This window comes from Motacilla alba, chromosome 11 (genome assembly GCF_015832195.1).
Source record: "Motacilla alba alba isolate MOTALB_02 chromosome 11, Motacilla_alba_V1.0_pri, whole genome shotgun sequence".
NCBI classification, from domain to species: domain Eukaryota; kingdom Metazoa; phylum Chordata; class Aves; order Passeriformes; family Motacillidae; genus Motacilla; species Motacilla alba.
Window position 1 is genome coordinate 20,651,938 of NC_052026.1, and position 17,304 is coordinate 20,669,241.

Genomic DNA, 17,304 nt, shown 5'->3' on the forward strand with positions numbered 1-17,304 from the left:
CCCTGGGTGTGAGCCATGGTCAGTAGCCCAGGCCCGCTGGCTGCCTGGCAGTTGGTGGGAATCCTCCAGTCACGCTGGTTTTGGTGGGATGGAGGTAGTGGGAGGGCTGTCTTCCTCTTCCAGGACCTGCACCCACAGTTTGTCTCCAGGGGTGAGAGGAAGCAATCCGTGCCCGGAGGCTGAGTCCTGCAGGATCTCTGGGAGGTTCCTGGAGCATGGTGCGCTGACCGCTCTCCAGTCCCCAGGATGCACCCTTGTCACATCTGGAATTTCCTGTTTGGTTTCTCTCCTGACATCTCTCTGTTTAAGCTCTGTCCAGACCAGAGCAGTTGTCTCCTGTGCTCACTGAGCACTGTTACTCCAAACTCGCCGTGAGTTGCTCTGGGTCTCCCATTGAGGCGCATGAGTTGTAGCAATGGCTCTGCGTTTCCCAAGCCATTAGCAGAAGGGTGACACCCAGAAAAACAGCATCTGCCTTGGGGGGAGCCAGAGAATACCAGAGCTGTAAAGCCACAGAACTGTTTTGTTGTCATATCTTGTTTCTGTCACAAGCTTTCCCATGGTGTTTTGTTTTCTGAAGACCCAAGGCCTTGGGGGTCACAGTGCAGGTCCTACAGTCTTCCTGCTGGCTCCCTTTGGGCGAGGCGTTCAGGAGGTTTTTTGCCACTTTCCAGTTTTCCTCCTGCGTTGCTGCTGCCAGTGTGTTTCCATTGCTCATCCCCGGCAGCACCTTGCCAAGGCTGGGCTGCCTGTCCCTGGAGCCCGTCTTGGCGCGCCAGCCCCCGTTTGGTCCCGAGGAGCGGGGTCGGCAGCCCTGGTGGTGGTGGGGTCCTCCCGGGAGCACCCTGACTCACCCGCCTCTCTCCTTGTGTCCCATCCGCAGGTCGGAGCCGTAGCGGGTGCAATGAGCGCTCCGTGCCGGCCCTGCCATGGAAGGCTGTGACTCGCCCGTCATCCCCGGGAAGGACAATGGGTGCGGCATTCCTCAGCACCAGCAATGGACTGATCTCAACAGCGCCCACCTCCCTGACCCGGCCGGCAGCATGGAGCAGCCCGCGGCGGAGAGCTGCGGCCCCCTGGACAGCCTGAGGGTCCCCTTCCCCGAGCGCGTCGCCGAGAGCAGCGCGGCGGGCGCCGAGCCCGCGGGCAAGGAGGTGAGCTGCGGGCAGTGCGCGGCCTCCTTCGCCGGCCTGCAGAGCTACATGGAGCACCGCTGTGCCGGCGCCCGCCCGCCCCCGCCGCTGCGGGGGGACAGCGGGAGCGACAGCAGCGAGGACGGCGAGGAGGAGAGCGACGTGGAGAACCTGGCCGGCGAGATCGTCTACCAGCCCGACGGCTCAGCCTACATCGTGGAGAGCCTCAGCCAGCTGGTGCAAAGCGGGGGCGCCGGCGGCAGCGGCGCTCTCCCCTCGCTGCTCCCGAACTCTCTGCCCAAGCAGGGAGATCCCTCTGCTGCCGCTCCCGTCTACCCACAGATCATCAACACTTTCCACATAGCCTCATCCTTCGGGAAGTGGTTTGAGGGCTCAGACCAGGCCTTCCCGAATACCTCAGCCCTGGCGGGCATCAGCCCCGTCCTGCACAGCTTCCGCGTCTTCGATGTGCGACACAAAAGCAACAAGGATTACCTGAACAGCGACGGTTCTGCCAAAAGCTCCTGCGTATCCAAAGATGTTCCCAACAATGTGGACCTGTCCAAATTCGATGGCTTTGTGCTCTATGGGAAGAGGAAGCCCATCCTGATGTGTTTCTTGTGCAAGCTCTCCTTTGGGTATGTCCGCTCGTTCGTGACCCATGCCGTGCATGACCACCGAATGACTCTGAGTGAGGAGGAGCGGAAAATTCTTAGCAATAAGAACATCTCCGCTATCATCCAAGGGATAGGCAAAGACAAGGAACCCCTTGTCAGCTTTCTGGAACCAAAAAACAAAACCTTTCAGCACCCTCTCGTTTCCGCAGCTAACCTCATAGGCCCTGGACACAGTTTTTATGGTAAATTCAGTGGCATTTGCATGGAAGGTGAGCAGGCCCTCCAGGCCGGGGCGGCCGGTGGAGCTGAGCCGCCGCCGGCAGCAGGTGTCCTGGCCCCCAGTGCACTCCTCAACCTGGGTGGGCTGACCAGCTCAGCTCTGAAGACTCCCATTACCTCAGTCCCCCTGGGCCCGCTGGCTTCCAGTCCCACCAAATCCTCAGAGGGGAAGGACCCTGGGGTGGCAGGGGGGGAGAAACAAGAGGGGGACGACCAGGACAGCCTCTCGGAAAAGGTGGAGCCAGCCGAGGAGGTGGAAGAGGAGGAGGAGGAGGATGTGGAAGAGGAGGAGGAGGAAGAGGAAGAGGAGGAAGAGGAAGAAGATGAGGATGATGAGGGTTGCAAAGGACTATTTCCAAACGAGTTGGAGGATGAACTGGAGGACCGGCCCCAGGAGGATGCTGGGGCTGTGGCAGGCAGTGGCAGCAGCAAAAAGGACCTTGCTCTCTCAAACCAAAGCATTTCTAACTCTCCCTTAATGCCTAACGTGCTCCAGACCCTGTCACGGGGCACGGCTTCTACTAGTTCTAATTCTGCTTCTTCCTTTGTCTTTGATGGTGCAAACAGGAGGAATCACTTAAGCTTTAACAATGAGGGCGGCGGAGCCAGTGTGGCCGAGGGCAGCAGGAGGCTGGACTTCATCGATGAAAGTGCCAATAAAGACAATGCCACAGCACCAGAACCAAATGAGAGCGCAGAGGGCGAGGACGGGAGCTACATCTCCCATCACCAGCACGCTGGCCCCCTCTGTGAACTTGGGGGTGGGGAGTGCCCCTCGGGGAGTGGCGTGGAGTGCCCAAAGTGCGACACGGTCCTGGGCTCCTCGCGGTCGCTGGGTGGCCACATGACTATGATGCATTCTCGCAACTCATGTAAGACGCTCAAGTGTCCCAAGTGCAATTGGCACTACAAGTACCAGCAGACGCTTGAGGCGCACATGAAGGAGAAACATCCTGAGCCGGGCGGCTCCTGCGTCTACTGCAAGAGCGGGCAGCCGCACCCGCGGCTGGCGCGGGGCGAGAGCTACACCTGTGGTTACAAGCCCTTCCGCTGCGAGGTCTGTAACTACTCCACAACTACCAAAGGCAACCTCAGTATTCATATGCAGTCCGACAAGCATCTCAACAACATGCAGAACCTGCAGAACGGAGGGGGAGAGCAAGTGTTCAGCCACACCGCGGGGGCGGCGGCGGCAGCAGCTGCTGCTGCGGCAGCCGCCGCCGCCAACATCGGTAGCACCTGTGGGGCTCCCTCCCCCACCAAACCAAAAACCAAACCTACGTGGCGGTGCGAGGTGTGCGACTACGAGACCAACGTAGCCAGAAACCTTCGGATTCACATGACCAGTGAGAAGCACATGCACAACATGATGTTGCTTCAGCAGAACATGTCCCAAATCCAGCATAACCGGCACCTGGGCCTCGGCAGCCTGCCGTCCCCCGCCGAGGCCGAGCTCTACCAGTACTACCTGGCACAGAACATGAACCTTCCCAACCTGAAGATGGACAGCACTTCCTCAGATGCACAGTTCATGATGGGGGGGTTCCAGCTTGATCCCACCAACCCCATGGCAACGATGGCTCCATCTCTAGGTGAGGCTGAAGGGGTTTCCACCGTGTTCGTGTGAGAGACCCAGCAAAGGCAGCCCGTGAGCTACCTTTGAGTGGTGGTCAAGCATGGAGGCTGCGCAGTGCAGGTTTCTCATCTGTGTTCACCCAGAGCAGTATTTCCTCGTGGCTTTTCTAGTATGCTTTCCAAGAGTTTTCACAGGGAGTTAATGGAACAGCAGACACGGATTACGGATGCCGTGGCGCTGAGTGGTCTTCCTCGTTGTGGAAAGCATCCAAACTACTGTGTTTCCTGAGAACTTCTCCTGGGTTTGGTGAGGAGTGGGAGTAGTTTGGTGGATAGCTTTGAGAGAAGGTGCAGTCACCTGCTGGCACTCCCGAAGGCAGGTGTGTTTGTTCAGGGTTGGTTTGTTCCATGCTGTGTTGCCTTGAGAAGACAAGGGAAGCAGGTTTGAGAGAGGTGGAAGGGGTGGTGTTCCTCTGCTGCCGGTGACAGATGGAATTGGAGGCTTTTGAAGCTCAGAGCCCCTCACTACTGTAGCACGGGGCAGTTGTAATGAGTTGGGAATGTTTTAACTGAAGCTCCTCAAGTAAATGACAGGGCCTTGGATGTCCACGAGCTGCCTGGAGAGCATCAAGAGCTGTGCATTTGATGGTTGCAAGTCTCACGCTGAGGGTTGCAGAGGGAGGCCCTGCCCGTGTTAATAAGCACTTGACACCAGCTTGGCCCTTTTGACTCAGATACACAGGCTATGGGCTTTGTGAGAAGTGAAGCAGATCTTTCCCACTCTTACACTTTGGCCCAAACTGAGCAGAGCATTAATAATTCAGAAGAGTCTGCTTTTGGGTTTTTCCTGCATGGTGAGTTCAGGAGAGAGTGTCCTAAAGAACGCTTGCTTCTCAGCAAATAAGTTGCAACACAGGAAATAAAAGTTAAGGAAATAACTTTGATTAACTGAGGAATTGTTGACCTGGTTCCTTTCATGGGATTGTTAAACTGAGCTGTGACATCAAATAAAGGTAAAATACCAAAAAGCTGCAGAAAGAGCATAAATGTCTCAAAAATGGAAAAGGAGAGCAAAGTGGCACAGGAGTCCTGGTTTGTCTCTGTGCTCGTTCAGAGTTTCTCTGCATCTCTCGGGTGCTCTGGTGTGAGTAGGAGCCTGTTGTGCTCAGTAGCTGTGAGTGAGCAGAGCTGAGCTCTGGTTTGAAGAGTCAGCCTGTCAAACGTGGGGTCCTCCTCCTCCTGTGACATGCTCTCACACCCTCTTTATTAGTTGTTGTCTTTACCTTGTCAAAACTGTTTTTAGAAGAGTCTTCACCATTTTGAACTCTTGGACAAGAGATGAGATGTAACAGTGCAGGAGTGGCACTTCTCAGGTTGTTTCTGTCCGTGCCATGTCCTGCACTGTTGCCAGCTTGTGGCAGCAGTGCGGTGACCTCCCTGCAAGGCGGCCATCTCCTGGGCTTGTGACTGTTGACCTTTGTTTTTGTGGTAGGGACTGTGCTTAGCCACTGCATGAGGTAGCATTCGCTTCTCCAGGGAGGCAAGAAAAAACAGCATCAAGTGTTAATGCTGTTCTTGAAGTAGCCACAGAAAGGTTCAGTGTGGTGCTATGGAATTCTTCATCCTTTCAAAGTCTGTAGGGTTTTTCTTGCCACCTTTGATGGGCTGAGGGCTGGATGATCCTTGAGCAAGAGGGGTAGCAAGGGTGATAGCAGTCCGTTCCCAGCCTTCTATGCTGGCTGCAGTAACTTTTTCCTTCAGCTCTGGTGCAGACCAGCAGGACAGAGGAGTGGGTGAAGGGAGACACACAGCTGGTGTGCTTGTGGGTACACAGGTGGCACTTGGGAGCAGCTCGTGTTCTGCTCTGTGTCTATCTTCTGGAATTCAGCCTTCCTGACCACTTCTTCCCCTTTTTTCCTTGGCGCAGTGGGTGGTGAGATCCCGCTGGACATGCGGTTGGGCGGCGGACAGCTGGTGTCGGAGGAGCTCATGAACTTGGGGGAAAGTTTCACGCAGACGAATGACCCGTCGCTGAAGCTGTTCCAGTGCGCTGTGTGCAACAAGTTCACCACAGATAATCTGGACATGCTGGGCCTCCACATGAACGTGGAGCGCAGCCTCCCCGAGGATGAGTGGAAGGCGGTGATGGGGGACTCGTACCAGTGCAAGCTGTGCCGCTACAACACGCAGCTCAAGGCCAACTTCCAGCTCCACTGCAAGACGGACAAGCACGTGCAGAAGTACCAGCTGGTGGCACACATCAAGGAGGGGGGCAAAGCCAACGAGTGGAGGCTCAAGTGCGTGGCCATTGGGAACCCGGTCCATCTGAAATGCAACGCCTGCGACTACTACACCAACAGTCTGGAGAAGCTGCGTCTTCACACCGTCAACTCGAGGCACGAGGCCAGCCTGAAGCTCTATAAGGTAAGGGTTGGCTTTGCTTCATCCTCTTTCATTTTCCAAGGAAAATCTAAGTTGAACCACAGTGCATCGTGACCGTTTGGAGACGAGCAGCTCAGAGCTCCACTGGCCCCCAAGGTCACTGTGTGCTGCAGCTCTTCAGCCTGTGTTCTGTTGGCGACTGTGGCTGTCTGGGCTTCAGGGCTCTAGATGTTTATGTCACATTGCTTTAGAGGGGGCTTGTGTGTCTTATGGCACTGCAGCTGTGATACTCTGCACAGAAGCTGAGCGATCCCTGGTAGTAAAGTTGTGCAAGGTGACGTTTGCTTGTGTTTTGTTGGCTCTTTCCCGTAGAGTTTGTCGCTTTGTGTCGCTTGAAGGCTTTCAGTGTGGTCAGCGTGCTGGTCCTGGCAGCGGGCGGGTGGCAGGGCCCTGGCTGCAGTGCTGCTGTGCCCTGTGTACATCAGTGCTGGGATCTGTGAGAAAGGGCTCTGGCTGCTGGGAGAGGAGCCGTGAGTGTGAGCGTGGCCCTGCACCTCGCAGGCGTTGCGTGGTCCCATCCACAGCACTATTTGGGCTGTCGCTCCCATCTTGTTGTCTTTTCCTCCCACCCCCTCGTTCTGTGCTGTCTTTATAACCATTATAACCATCTTCTCTTTCCTGCCTCATTCGTCTGGTCCCCAGCCCCCTCCCCTTGCTGGCCCGAACCCTGTGGGCTGTAACCCAAGAGGAGCTCCGGATACAGTAAATAGTCCTTTCACTCGTGCAGCAGAATTGCTCCAGACGTTTCTATTGATTTTCACTGGACTTAAAGCTTCACCTTTTTCTCTAATCATCCCATAATAGCTTTAGTATGAACAATCAGGTACGAATTGCCATAAATCTCCGCAGCCGCATCCCCTCCATTCACACGTGCTCTCCCACTCATTGTCTGCTCATTCCTCACAGGATTTTTGTATTTTCTGTCCTCATCCTTTTCTTCCTGCTTTTCCCCGAGTGTGCTGAGGTTTCTTTATATACACACACAGTGTACCTTGCACTTTTTGATCGTTTCTTTGAAAACTTTTCTTTACGTAATGGGAATTTAGGAGCTGACATTGAGCTCTGCAGTACCCACCCACTTCACAGTGTAGACACATTTTCAAAACTCCTGGATTTTTCCTAGGAATTAACAGTTCCAGCCAGTTCAGGGAGGAAGGTTATAACCAGGAGCATCATATAAGGCTTACCTTGAGCTGTGGTTGCTGGACCCACCTGGCATTGGTGGGGAGCTGCTCAGAGCAGGGTTGTGTTTCTCTGTGCTCGTGTTGAGGCCAGGATGGCTGTGACAGTGATTGTTCCATCTTGAGCTGGGATCCAGCCTCACCCTGACAGTCTGGCTCTGGAAATGACCTGGAAATTATCAAAACCTACACCTCTGCTCTCTGGCATGCAGAGGCCTGACAGAGTTACACAGCTTGGAAACTGGGGGCAGCAGAGTCCCCGTGAGGCTTCAAGAACCCAGCTGAGGGAACTGAATCTCCTCTGTGGAGGTCAATTTGGGATAGAGACAACAAGAGAGTTGTTTGGAAGCTGTATTATGATTTTTTAACACATAATATTGTTCTTTTAAGCATACATTGCAAAGGTTTAGAGTTTTCTTTATCCAGGCCCTCCATCTACAGTGAGTTCCAGTGGGGAAAAACAATTGAGGCACTAGAATTCTCTCCCTGAGGGGAAAGAAAAGGGAGAAGAAATCCCACCAGCGTCAGGGAACAGGCATAGGTTCTTGTGATAAAGACTGCTAGGAGGTTTTCTTTGGGCAGGCACAGAGGAACTGTCAGTTTTCAGGTTTGTGAGAGGCCTGGGCAGTCTCAGAGCTGCTCCAGCCCTGTGTTGGCCTCTGACACAACAGCAGTGAGACACCAGCTGAAGGATAACACATTTCAGAGTAATGGATTCCTTTGGAATGCTCCATATATTGGCCTTCAAGTGTGGCTGGATAAAGCTTGGAGCAGAGATTGGTGGATGGCTGGATTCAGGGTGTCTTGCTTCAGCATGGCTGGAATCAGGGATTGATTTAATGGAAAAGCCTCTCTGGGTGAGGCATGGCTCAGACGACGGCGGCAGGGCTCTCGGCCTGGGAGCAGCTGTAATGCCATGCCTGCTGATAACTGAAGGGATGCAGCGGCACTGGGGGGAGTTCACAGAATGGTTTCTCTTCTCTCAGGCCTTGGTGTGGTCTGCAGTAAATTGAGATTGATTGGATGTTATTTTTCCTCTTGCTAATGTAATCCATTAGCCTGGCACATGCATAATCAGTTTAGAGCACAGTTAACTGGATGTAATCGAGTTCTTCCCTGCCTGCTGGAGAAAATCCTCTCCAGATGCTGCTGGGTGAGAGCACACACTGGGCTTATCACACACAATCCTCCTTATTCTGCTGCTTTTGCCATTTTTTTCCTAAATCACATGTTATTGGCTGCTTGCATTGCCCAAGTGCCACTTGTGTCAGCATTACTTGCTGCCAGAAAATGTGATCTGGAGACACTGTCAGTTCCTAGCCGGGTGAACCTTTCAGTGTTCTCCTGCAACACTCCCAGCGCCAGGGGAGAAGGTCTGGTCTTCTGCTGCCATCTTCATCCTGCACATGGCAATAGCTTCTGCCAGGCCTCTTCCCTGTCAGGGCTGAGGGGAGGGGAATGCCAGAAAACTGGAAGGGTCTGGTAACCTTCCCTTTATTGTTGTGTACTCCCAATTCCTCGCTGTCCCCCTGAAATTCCGTGAGTACAGTGGAAATGCTGTTGTTTATCTGGCACTTGCTGGGGGAGGTGGTGCCTGTGCCCTTGCTGTGGCTGCTGACCAGCTTGGGTGGCTGGGGGGGCTTGTGTCCCGAGGAGCCCCCTGCAAGGCAAGAGCGCCATTGTCAGGGCATGGCATTGCATTTTGGGATGGATGTTCTGGCTTGAGGAGGAGGATGGGCTTGGAGACCCTGCCTCCTGCCTGGGTGACGGGGCGGCTGTGAGCAGAGGCAAGTGCAGCCCCTGGAGCAGCAGCCAGGGCTTGTCCCCTCGTGGCCGCAGAGCTGGGGCGTTCCTCCCATCTGGAAGAGGCTGGGCACGAGCTCCCGGTGTCTACTGCACAGGTGGAGTTTGCAGAAGGAATTAATCTGCTTGAGAAGGAGCCAGGTTTGGACATTTCCTGCAACTTCCTGACAATCTCTAGTTCAGAATGTGCAGCTCAGAAGAAGTTTAAACAAAGAACTACTGAAGAAGCACGCTGCTGGCCAGACTGCCAGCAAGTGCCTTCAATGAGTTCATTCAGTGTCTTCCTTTTCAGTGTTTCCAAGTGCTGAGTTCACTTTTCTAGGGAATAGGGAGTCTGGAGAAGAGGGTTTGGGTTACGTGGTGCCATGCATAGAGGCTCTTTGTTAGCTAGAGATGCAGAGTGTGCAGGAAAATGACTCTTTAATATCTGTGCTCGTGGTGGTGTGGTGATGAAACTGTGGGTCTGTGCTGACTCGGACAGAAGCAAAGCTGGCCTGTGGGAAGGGAAGGAGGGTGTGCAGCTGTACACCCAGCAGAAGGCCTCAGCTGCACCATGGAGCAGCACTGTCCCATCACGCCTCTCCCACAGGGGCTTGTGTCTCCTTTGCTAGCCACAGGATTCTCAAACTTGCTGGAAAATCCCCAAAAAGTTTTAATCCCAGAGGATGCATGGAATATTGTATGAGATGTAGTTACAGAATGATGATGATGATGATGTATTCAATGTCCTTCCATAACAGAACAAGGCAAAGGGTACCTTCTGTAATAGGAGCTGATTTGAAGTTAAAATTATGTGAAAACGGGTGAGCTACTGTTGGATACAGTAAAGGGTGTGCTGTGTGTGGGTCACAGAGGAGTTACCAAAAAGCACCTTCGATGCTTGTGTTAAATGTAACAACCCTGAGAAAACAGAGCAGGGGGAACCTGGCCAAATCCACAGAAAGCCCAATGTGATCAAATAGGAAAGCACTTCATCTGGAGGTAGGGCAAGAGAGGAAGGCCCATGCTGCAGGGAGGGGAAGGAGGAGGGAGTTCTCATGTGTTTAAAAGCAGAATTGAGAGGTACCTCTGTAAGGAGGATAAATCCTGAAGGATGGTCTCACCTGGAGGAGCCGTGAAGGAAGAAGTCACTGTCTGAGCAGGACTCTGCTCTGAGAGCTCTGGAGAGCACAGGAGGGGGCAGAGGCTCCTGGCACCAGTGTGGGCCAGAAACTGCAAAGCATTGAGTCAGCAAATTGATGGAAACTGTGACAGAAAAGATTTAGGAGGCACATGGATTAGGAACGGGAAAAGCAGGCTTTTGGAAGAGAGGTTCTTGCAGCACTTCTTGCAGTTGTTTGAAGGAGCCAGCCAGGCCACAGGCAGGGCTGGGCTGGACTGCAGGGACAGGGCATTCCCAGGGTCTTTGGAAAGATCCTTCATGAGCAGACTGGGGAAGAGGTCTGGGCAGGGGTAGGGAGGTGAAGGATGAGAAACAGAAGGTAGAATAAAAACTTAACTTTCCACAATGGAGAAAAAGGATTATAAAGGTACAGGGGGGTTCTTTGTTTGTAAGTGACCCAAAAATGGAGTTAAAAGCAAGTTTAAATATCAGCCTAAGGTAAAAATAGTGGACCACTTAGATGTAAAGCTGTGACAGTTGCACAAGAACTTTACAACATCAAGTGATTTCACAGGAAATGATTGATGGAATTTGGTGTCATGGTGCTAGAGGAATGGGGGGCAGACAACCCTACTGGAGGGGCAGCTAGGCTACCTGATTCCCCACATGTTAAAAAAAAGATGAAAACAAAAAGAAGGGGGTTGAAGTTATTATTCCTGCAGGAAGGATGTGGAATTGTTGCCCATCTCTTTGAAGACATTGCCTCAATGATCAGTGGAAAGCAGAAGGGCAAAGGGATAATATGTGAGCTGTGTAAATCCTCTCTTGGTCTGATGGCTCAATACTGTGTTCCATTTAGGTTGTTTTAGGAAGGCTTTACAAACCCCCTAGAAGATACCAGAGAAAGTTGCAGGAATGGCAGATGGCTGGAATGACTTGGGTAAAGACCCTTGACTTGGGGAGTTGGCTTGACACAGGAATCCAGGGTGGAGGGGAACTTGTGAATTTCATACATTTCAGTATGGAAATTGCTGGTTTAATAAAATACTCCTGCATTTGGATTGGTGTGAGTTAGTCTTGCCGTAATTCTGCGGTAAGGTCAAGCTGAGAGTCTTCTCATGCCATGCCTTGCTGGCAGGAGGGCTCCCTGCAGGAGCTGAGTGTGGGAGAGCCCTGGGGACCAGCCCAGGGACCTGCCCCGGGAGCTCCGTTTGGAGCTGCCAGGAGCTGGGCTGATCCAGTCCTGGAATACCCAGAATGTGTCGTGGGCAAAAGGAGATGTGTTTGGGTTTTGATTTGTATCACAGACTTCCTCCCATCTCTGCCTTTTAAGGTTCTTGGGGTAAAGTTGCTCACAGAAAGTCTGTCGTGCTCATTAGGAGGTTTAGAGCTCTGTTAACCTTTGATTTACTCGCTGTCTGCCTTCAGTGTGTTTTGGCTTTATTTTTGCAAGTTTATCTCTTGGAATACAGATGCAGCATCAGAGCTCTGAATTACACTCTTGAGCAACACAAATTGTGCCTGAAGCCCATTTAAATTACAGCATATGAGGGACTTTGAGCTGATTTCCTACAAGGTTTAAGACAGATTCCAATGGCAGCTTCACAAAGGGAATAAATACTCATTTGAGTCTCCCTACAAAGCTGTTTTTAAAGATGGTCTCCAGAACCTTTAATTCAAATCTGCATCATCTCGTCTTGGATAAACTCATAATGAAAGGAGCTTGTGAACTGCCAGTGTGAGGAGGACCGACCCTTAGATCCAGTACCTTTGGTCCTGTTGGGGTTGACAGGTATTTTGATACTAAAAGCTCTCTGTATCAGTTTAACCCTTTGAGACCCGTCCTTCATGGGGCTGCACGTTCCTCTGAGTGATGAATTTCTCCCTGGCACTAAAAGATGTCTTTACCTTCCTTTAGGTATTGAATACCAAAGTCTGTTAGTACAGGATCACAGAACTTTTCCTTTCTCTCACTGCTTTTTGAAAGGATTGGAATCAGAACTGCTGAGAGCACACAGCATTGCTTGCTCTATGTTTTATTTATGGGCCTCTGTCACTTAGGTTTTTCTTTCAAGTTTTCCAGTAAGTGCTGAGCCATGTGCAGCCAGCAGCTTTGTTAAAGAAACCACCCTGTAAAAGCAACGTAAATAACAAAGGAGTGAGAGTGCAGCTGGAGCAGGAGCCCTGGTCACACAGCAGGAACCAGGAGCTCCCCAGAACATGAAGCCAAAAACCCCTTGGTCAGACAGGGTTTATAAGCTAAAATATTTGTGAGAATGGGCTACAAAACCCAACTAAACCAAACTCAAGAGAAAAAAACCAAACAAACAGAAAAACACCTTGTCAAGCTTTATCCTAATCTGTATAAGCTCCCCACATTCCCCCTCGCCCAGTCACACCAGATTGCCCGTGGCACAGTCTCAGATGTCTCAGTCCATAAAGCCATTTATTCCTGGTGTAGTAACAGAGAAACAGAGCCGGTGCCTCTGAGGAGGGACTCCCAGCAAAAGAGCACCTGGGCTTTTATATCCTCATAGTCCACCCACACACGGGTCTCCAGCTCTTCGGTTCCTGCCCCTCTCTTCCTGTCCATCCACCTTGCTGGTGTTACTGGACTCCCATCTCCTCAGTAGTCCCAGAGGTTGGCAGTTCCCGGTTCCCGCTGTGTCTGCCAGTGTCCGTTCACCTGGCTGTGTCACCCATGTCTGTGCCTTTTGTTGTCCCAAAGGCTGGCAGCTCACGGCCTCCAGTCCTGGGCTGGAGCCCTGAGCTCCACTGGCATTTCAGTCTGTGTCTTGAGTCCAGCTGCCTGGCCTGGATGGATTCCTCGGCACAGGTAATACCCCTCCAAGACCTCAGGATGCTCTTAGTTCCTTTCCTGGCTGGGCAGGGGCAGGTTTTCAGCGCCTTGGGTACCGGCCCTGGCCCAGCACCAGTTCTGCAGCTGCAGGCTCGCTGGCGACGACCTCGTTAAATAATGGATGGGCATTCATTAGCATCCATCTCTGGCGGGGGCTGGTTTGAGGGAAGGGGCCCACAAGGTGCTTTCCCCAGCCTGCTCTGTGTGGCCGGCGTGGACTGCTGGTCTCTGTTTGGCTGTGCCGGTGCCCTGGGCTGCAGGGCGCTGCGTTGTCCTTCTCTGGCTTTATCTGAACTGTTCCTAAAGAAGCTGTTGCAATGAAGTCCCCAGAATTGCTATGGAAGAAACATGGGAGGTTCTGTGTTTGCTGTCTCATAGGGAATTCATTAAATTACAATAAATAATGTATGCATGGTACATAACTTAATACCATAATGGGCTTTTTCCCCTTCTTGCCAGTCGTAAAAATCCTGCTCCTGCACTGTGACGTGGGCAGCCAAGTTCTGCAAGTCAAATTAGGCAATAAAGTTGCACTTGTGCAACAGGTTCTCTGAAGCTGAGCCTCGGGGTGCGGGTGGGCAGGCTCTGCCAAGGCTGGCTGCAGCTGTTGGGAGCTGCTGGGTTCCAGGTAGCTTTGGCAGAGAGGCGAGGCTGGGCGCCCACAGCCCGGCTGCAGAGCAGAGCCCAGCGTGCCTCCCGCAGCATCCCTCCTGTTGTGCTGTGGAGCAGGGAGATCCCTGCAGCTGGCCGTGGAACCGTCAGCGCTGCAGCTATTGCCACCATCCCAGCTCTCCTCTTTGTCCTGGAGGTTCCCTCGGGATTTTCCTGTTCTGCTGCGTTGGCCGTGGCTCGGGTAGAAGTGCAGGGGCTGCTGTGTCCCCCAGCGGTTTGAGCCTGCTGTGACCCCCCGTGTCAGCTCGGGGCTCACAGGCCAGGCAGGCGAGGAGTGGTTGCAGGAGACAGGGATGTTCTGATTTAATTGAGGATATAAATGCCTGACTCGCGTCCTTCTTTCATCTCTGAACAGACCTGCAGAACGCGCTCAGGCTGATGGACATTCCCCTTTGGGTTCCACCACACGGATGGAAGCTGGGGTTCCCTGACCCAGTTCCAGCCCCTCAGCTGCCCCGTGGCCTCTGGGCTGTCTGGTGCCCCTCGTTTGGGCAGTGCAGCCCCATCTCACCCACTCTGCTCCTCCGTGAGCTCAGGGAAGGATGGATACAAAGAGAATCACCTGGGGAAGTTTCAGGCAGCAGTAACAAAGCCTGTCTCCACAGAGGGGAGGCTAATTACACAGCTAATTAATCCAACAGATGTCACTTTAAATGCCTGTTTCTTTGTGATTCTGTTGCACACATCATGCTGGTTAAACAGACTTCATGGACCCCGTTCAAAATGCCTGTGCAGGCTGCTGGGAGCTGCCAGGGAGACCCCAGGGTGTCCTGTTCCACAGGGAGGAGCAAGTCCCAGGCAGCCTGGGCTGGGCTGCAGTGTGCTCAGACTGCCCATGGGGGAAATGCCGTGTAATGGCTCTGCTGAGTTAAAAACTCTGAAACAGCAGCTGTGAGGATCGAAGGGATTGTTTACATTCCTGCTGCAAGTACAGGCTGAGGCAGAGGGGACCTCCTCCCACCCCTGGGCTGGGGGCGAGGCAGCGGGGACCCCATCCTGCCTCATCAGCTCTGCTGGGCATGAGGAAAAGAGTTTGGAAACCTGAGCTGCTCTGGTGAGGTCAGCAGTTCAGACCCAAGGCGGTGGAGGGCACAAAGTGCTGTCTTGTCTGTCTGTCTGTCTGAGGTGAATGCGGTCTGCCCGGTTCCTGCAGTGTGAGTGGGCTCCCTGCTCTGCCTCCTCGGGGGAGAGGCAAAACGAACATTTCTTCAGCGCTTTAAGTGAGTCTTTGCTCGTGAAGGCAGGGCCGTGGCGTGATGGCCCTGCAGAAGGAGGGAGCAGTTCCATATCCTGGTGTGGAGCTGGTGCTGTGTGCTGAAAGTCAGTGGTCACTGTGTGACACTGTCAGCCTCTCTGAGACTCCCCCCGCTGGGCATCTGGCAGCCAGCTGGAGCATGGGGACAGCCGTGGCACCACAGTGCTGTCAGTGCAGGGCTCCTCCAGTGGATGTTGTGGTTCATTCTCCCCTTTGTGTGGTTCTGGAGGCTGCTGCCATTTGGGCAGCGTGTGGACGTGTGTCCCTCACCTGAGGCCAGCCCTGCTGTGGCCAGGTACTGTCACACTGCCTGGGCATGTCCCCACGGAAAACTGGGCTTGGGAAGCGTCCCATGTTCTGTGAGTCTGCTCTGCTGCCTCGGCCTTTTGTTCTGCTTGGGTCCTGGGGAGTCAGATGGTAAGCAGATTCCTTCTGGACACAGTGGACTCGTACAGCACTCGGCTGCAGCGTGGGACCAGGGCCCCCAGCTGTGTGCTCAGGGGGAGCTGCTGGAATGGAAATGCAGCCCCAGCACCGTGGAAATGCCCCATGAGAGAGTGCTGGAGGCAGTGGTTGAGCTGCCTGGTACAGCTGCGGGGGAAGAGCATCTTCTGGGGTCTCAACATCCTCGATGAGTCGCAGTTGGCGGCTTGATTCAGTGTAATGGATGTGTGCTCATTTCCCACAGCTGATGAGGATTATATCAGCTTGGTTTAACAGTCTCATTTGCTGCTCCCAGTGCACACTTGTTTTAATGCGTTTCAGTTAATGAGGTAGAAGAGAGAATGAGGTGTTACTGTTTATGTACAGACAGCGAGGCTGTGCCGAGGGCTCTGGAGCCCAGCAGTCCCTGCCCAGTGCTCTCCAAGGGACAGCATTAGCTGGCATTTATAGAAAATTTATTGGCTGCGGTTTATCCAGGTAAAATTTCTCCCAGTGGTGCACATTTCTCTCTGCTGCCTACCTTATGCTTTATTGCAAGCTACAAGACAAGTTGCCAGCAGCCTGTCCACAGGCAGGGGATGTCAGCGGGCTGAGGGCGCTGGTGTTGAGTACCACAAAACACCGCAACATATTTGATGTGGGCAAAGCTGCTGCCATCTACCTGGGGTAAAAAGTTCTCGTGTGCCCCCAGGGGGTTTATGGCTGGGGCACTCCCTGCTTTCATTGTTCTACTGCTGTGCTGTTTCCAGGTCCCTGTGGGTCGGGGCCATGCAGAGCCAGGCACTGGGTGAGTCGGTTCCTTCAGCGGTGCCCTCGGAGCGCCTGCCTGCTGTGTCCCCTCCAGAGGAGGAGTGCTGTGCCCAGGTGTGGAAATGGACACCGGTGCCCTGAGAGGTGTGACTCTGCCTTCCTGGGGAGCTGGTTATCCGTGTGCTGATGGTGAATATGTGCCATGGGGTGGGCTGGAGCTGTGCTCCTCAGAGTGGCATCCCATGTCCCCAGCCCGTGGTGGCAGTGAATGGTTGAGGCCGCTGCCTCCGTGCTGGCTGAGGTCCAGGCTGGCACCAGGGCTGACAGCAGCCAGAGGCCGTGCATGCGGTGCTGCTTTGAAGGTGAAGCTGCTGTTGGTTTAAGCAGGAATTAAACAATTACCGCGTCTTAGTTCTCCCCACCTCCGGTGGATTGACTCTATAAATTGTCAGCCTGTTGACATTTTAATGTGAATTATGTCATATGGTATCCCCTTTGATTCCAGCATGCCTTAGTTTGTAAATACACGAGCCTCTCAAAGGGCTGTGGTTAGCGCGCGCGCCGGAGGCCCCGGGGGTTTTGGTGGGGAAGGAGCAGCGCTGTCTCCAGCAGCTCCGGTGCCTGGCACGGCTCGCACAGCCCCGGCTGCTGAGCGCCCTGGGCCCCCACAGCCCCGGCACCCCCTGCGTCCCCTGGCTCCCCCCGTGCGGGGCAGCTTCCCTGCCCTCCGTGGGGTGAGAGCCGCCCGTGGCGGCGTGGGGCTTCTCCTCTGCCCGTCGCTGGTCAGCTCCTCCGGCAGCTGCAGCAGCTGTGCCTGTGCCTTGTCTGGTTCCTGCTGGGTCTCCTCACATCCCTGTCCCCATCCAGTCCCCAGTCTGGGCGGCAGAGAAGCTCCTAGTTCAGCAGGTCCTGGTCATTTGGGTCAGCCTTCCGTTACGTTCTTGGAAAACTGGCCCAGAGAGCTGCTGCAGTCTTCACACAGAGGGGCTTTAGGCAGGGTCAGCAGAAGAGCAGGGAGCTCTCCTGGGGTGACCCCTTCTGCCTTCAGGTGAGATTCACCTCCTTCCTCTCCAGCACAAAGCCAGAGGGTGTGAGTTTGAGAGTTGTGACTTCCTTCCCTTCGCCCCCAGCATTTGTGGGAGTGTTGTGTAAGCCTGGGGTCGGTGCAGGTGTGCCACGTTGGGGCCACAG

At 53.8% G+C, this 17,304-nt stretch overlaps 1 protein-coding gene across 13 annotated transcripts in view; it reads left to right on the forward strand.

Moving 5' to 3' along the window:
- ZFHX3 (zinc finger homeobox 3) overlaps positions 1-17,304 on the forward strand; it is a 385,515-nt gene that overhangs the window by 301,752 nt on the left and 66,459 nt on the right. For 11 of the 13 annotated variants that reach the window (XM_038147757.1, XM_038147759.1, XM_038147761.1 and 8 more), the window contains 2 exons: positions 884-3,621; positions 5,532-6,028. In XM_038147757.1, the coding sequence (XP_038003685.1) occupies positions 930-3,621; positions 5,532-6,028 (3,189 nt within the window). In that variant the 5' untranslated portion in view covers positions 884-929. Of the gene's footprint in view, positions 1-883; positions 3,622-5,531; positions 6,029-17,304 lie in introns of those variants that run through there. The other 2 variants (XM_038147767.1, XM_038147769.1) reach the window with 2 other exon arrangements.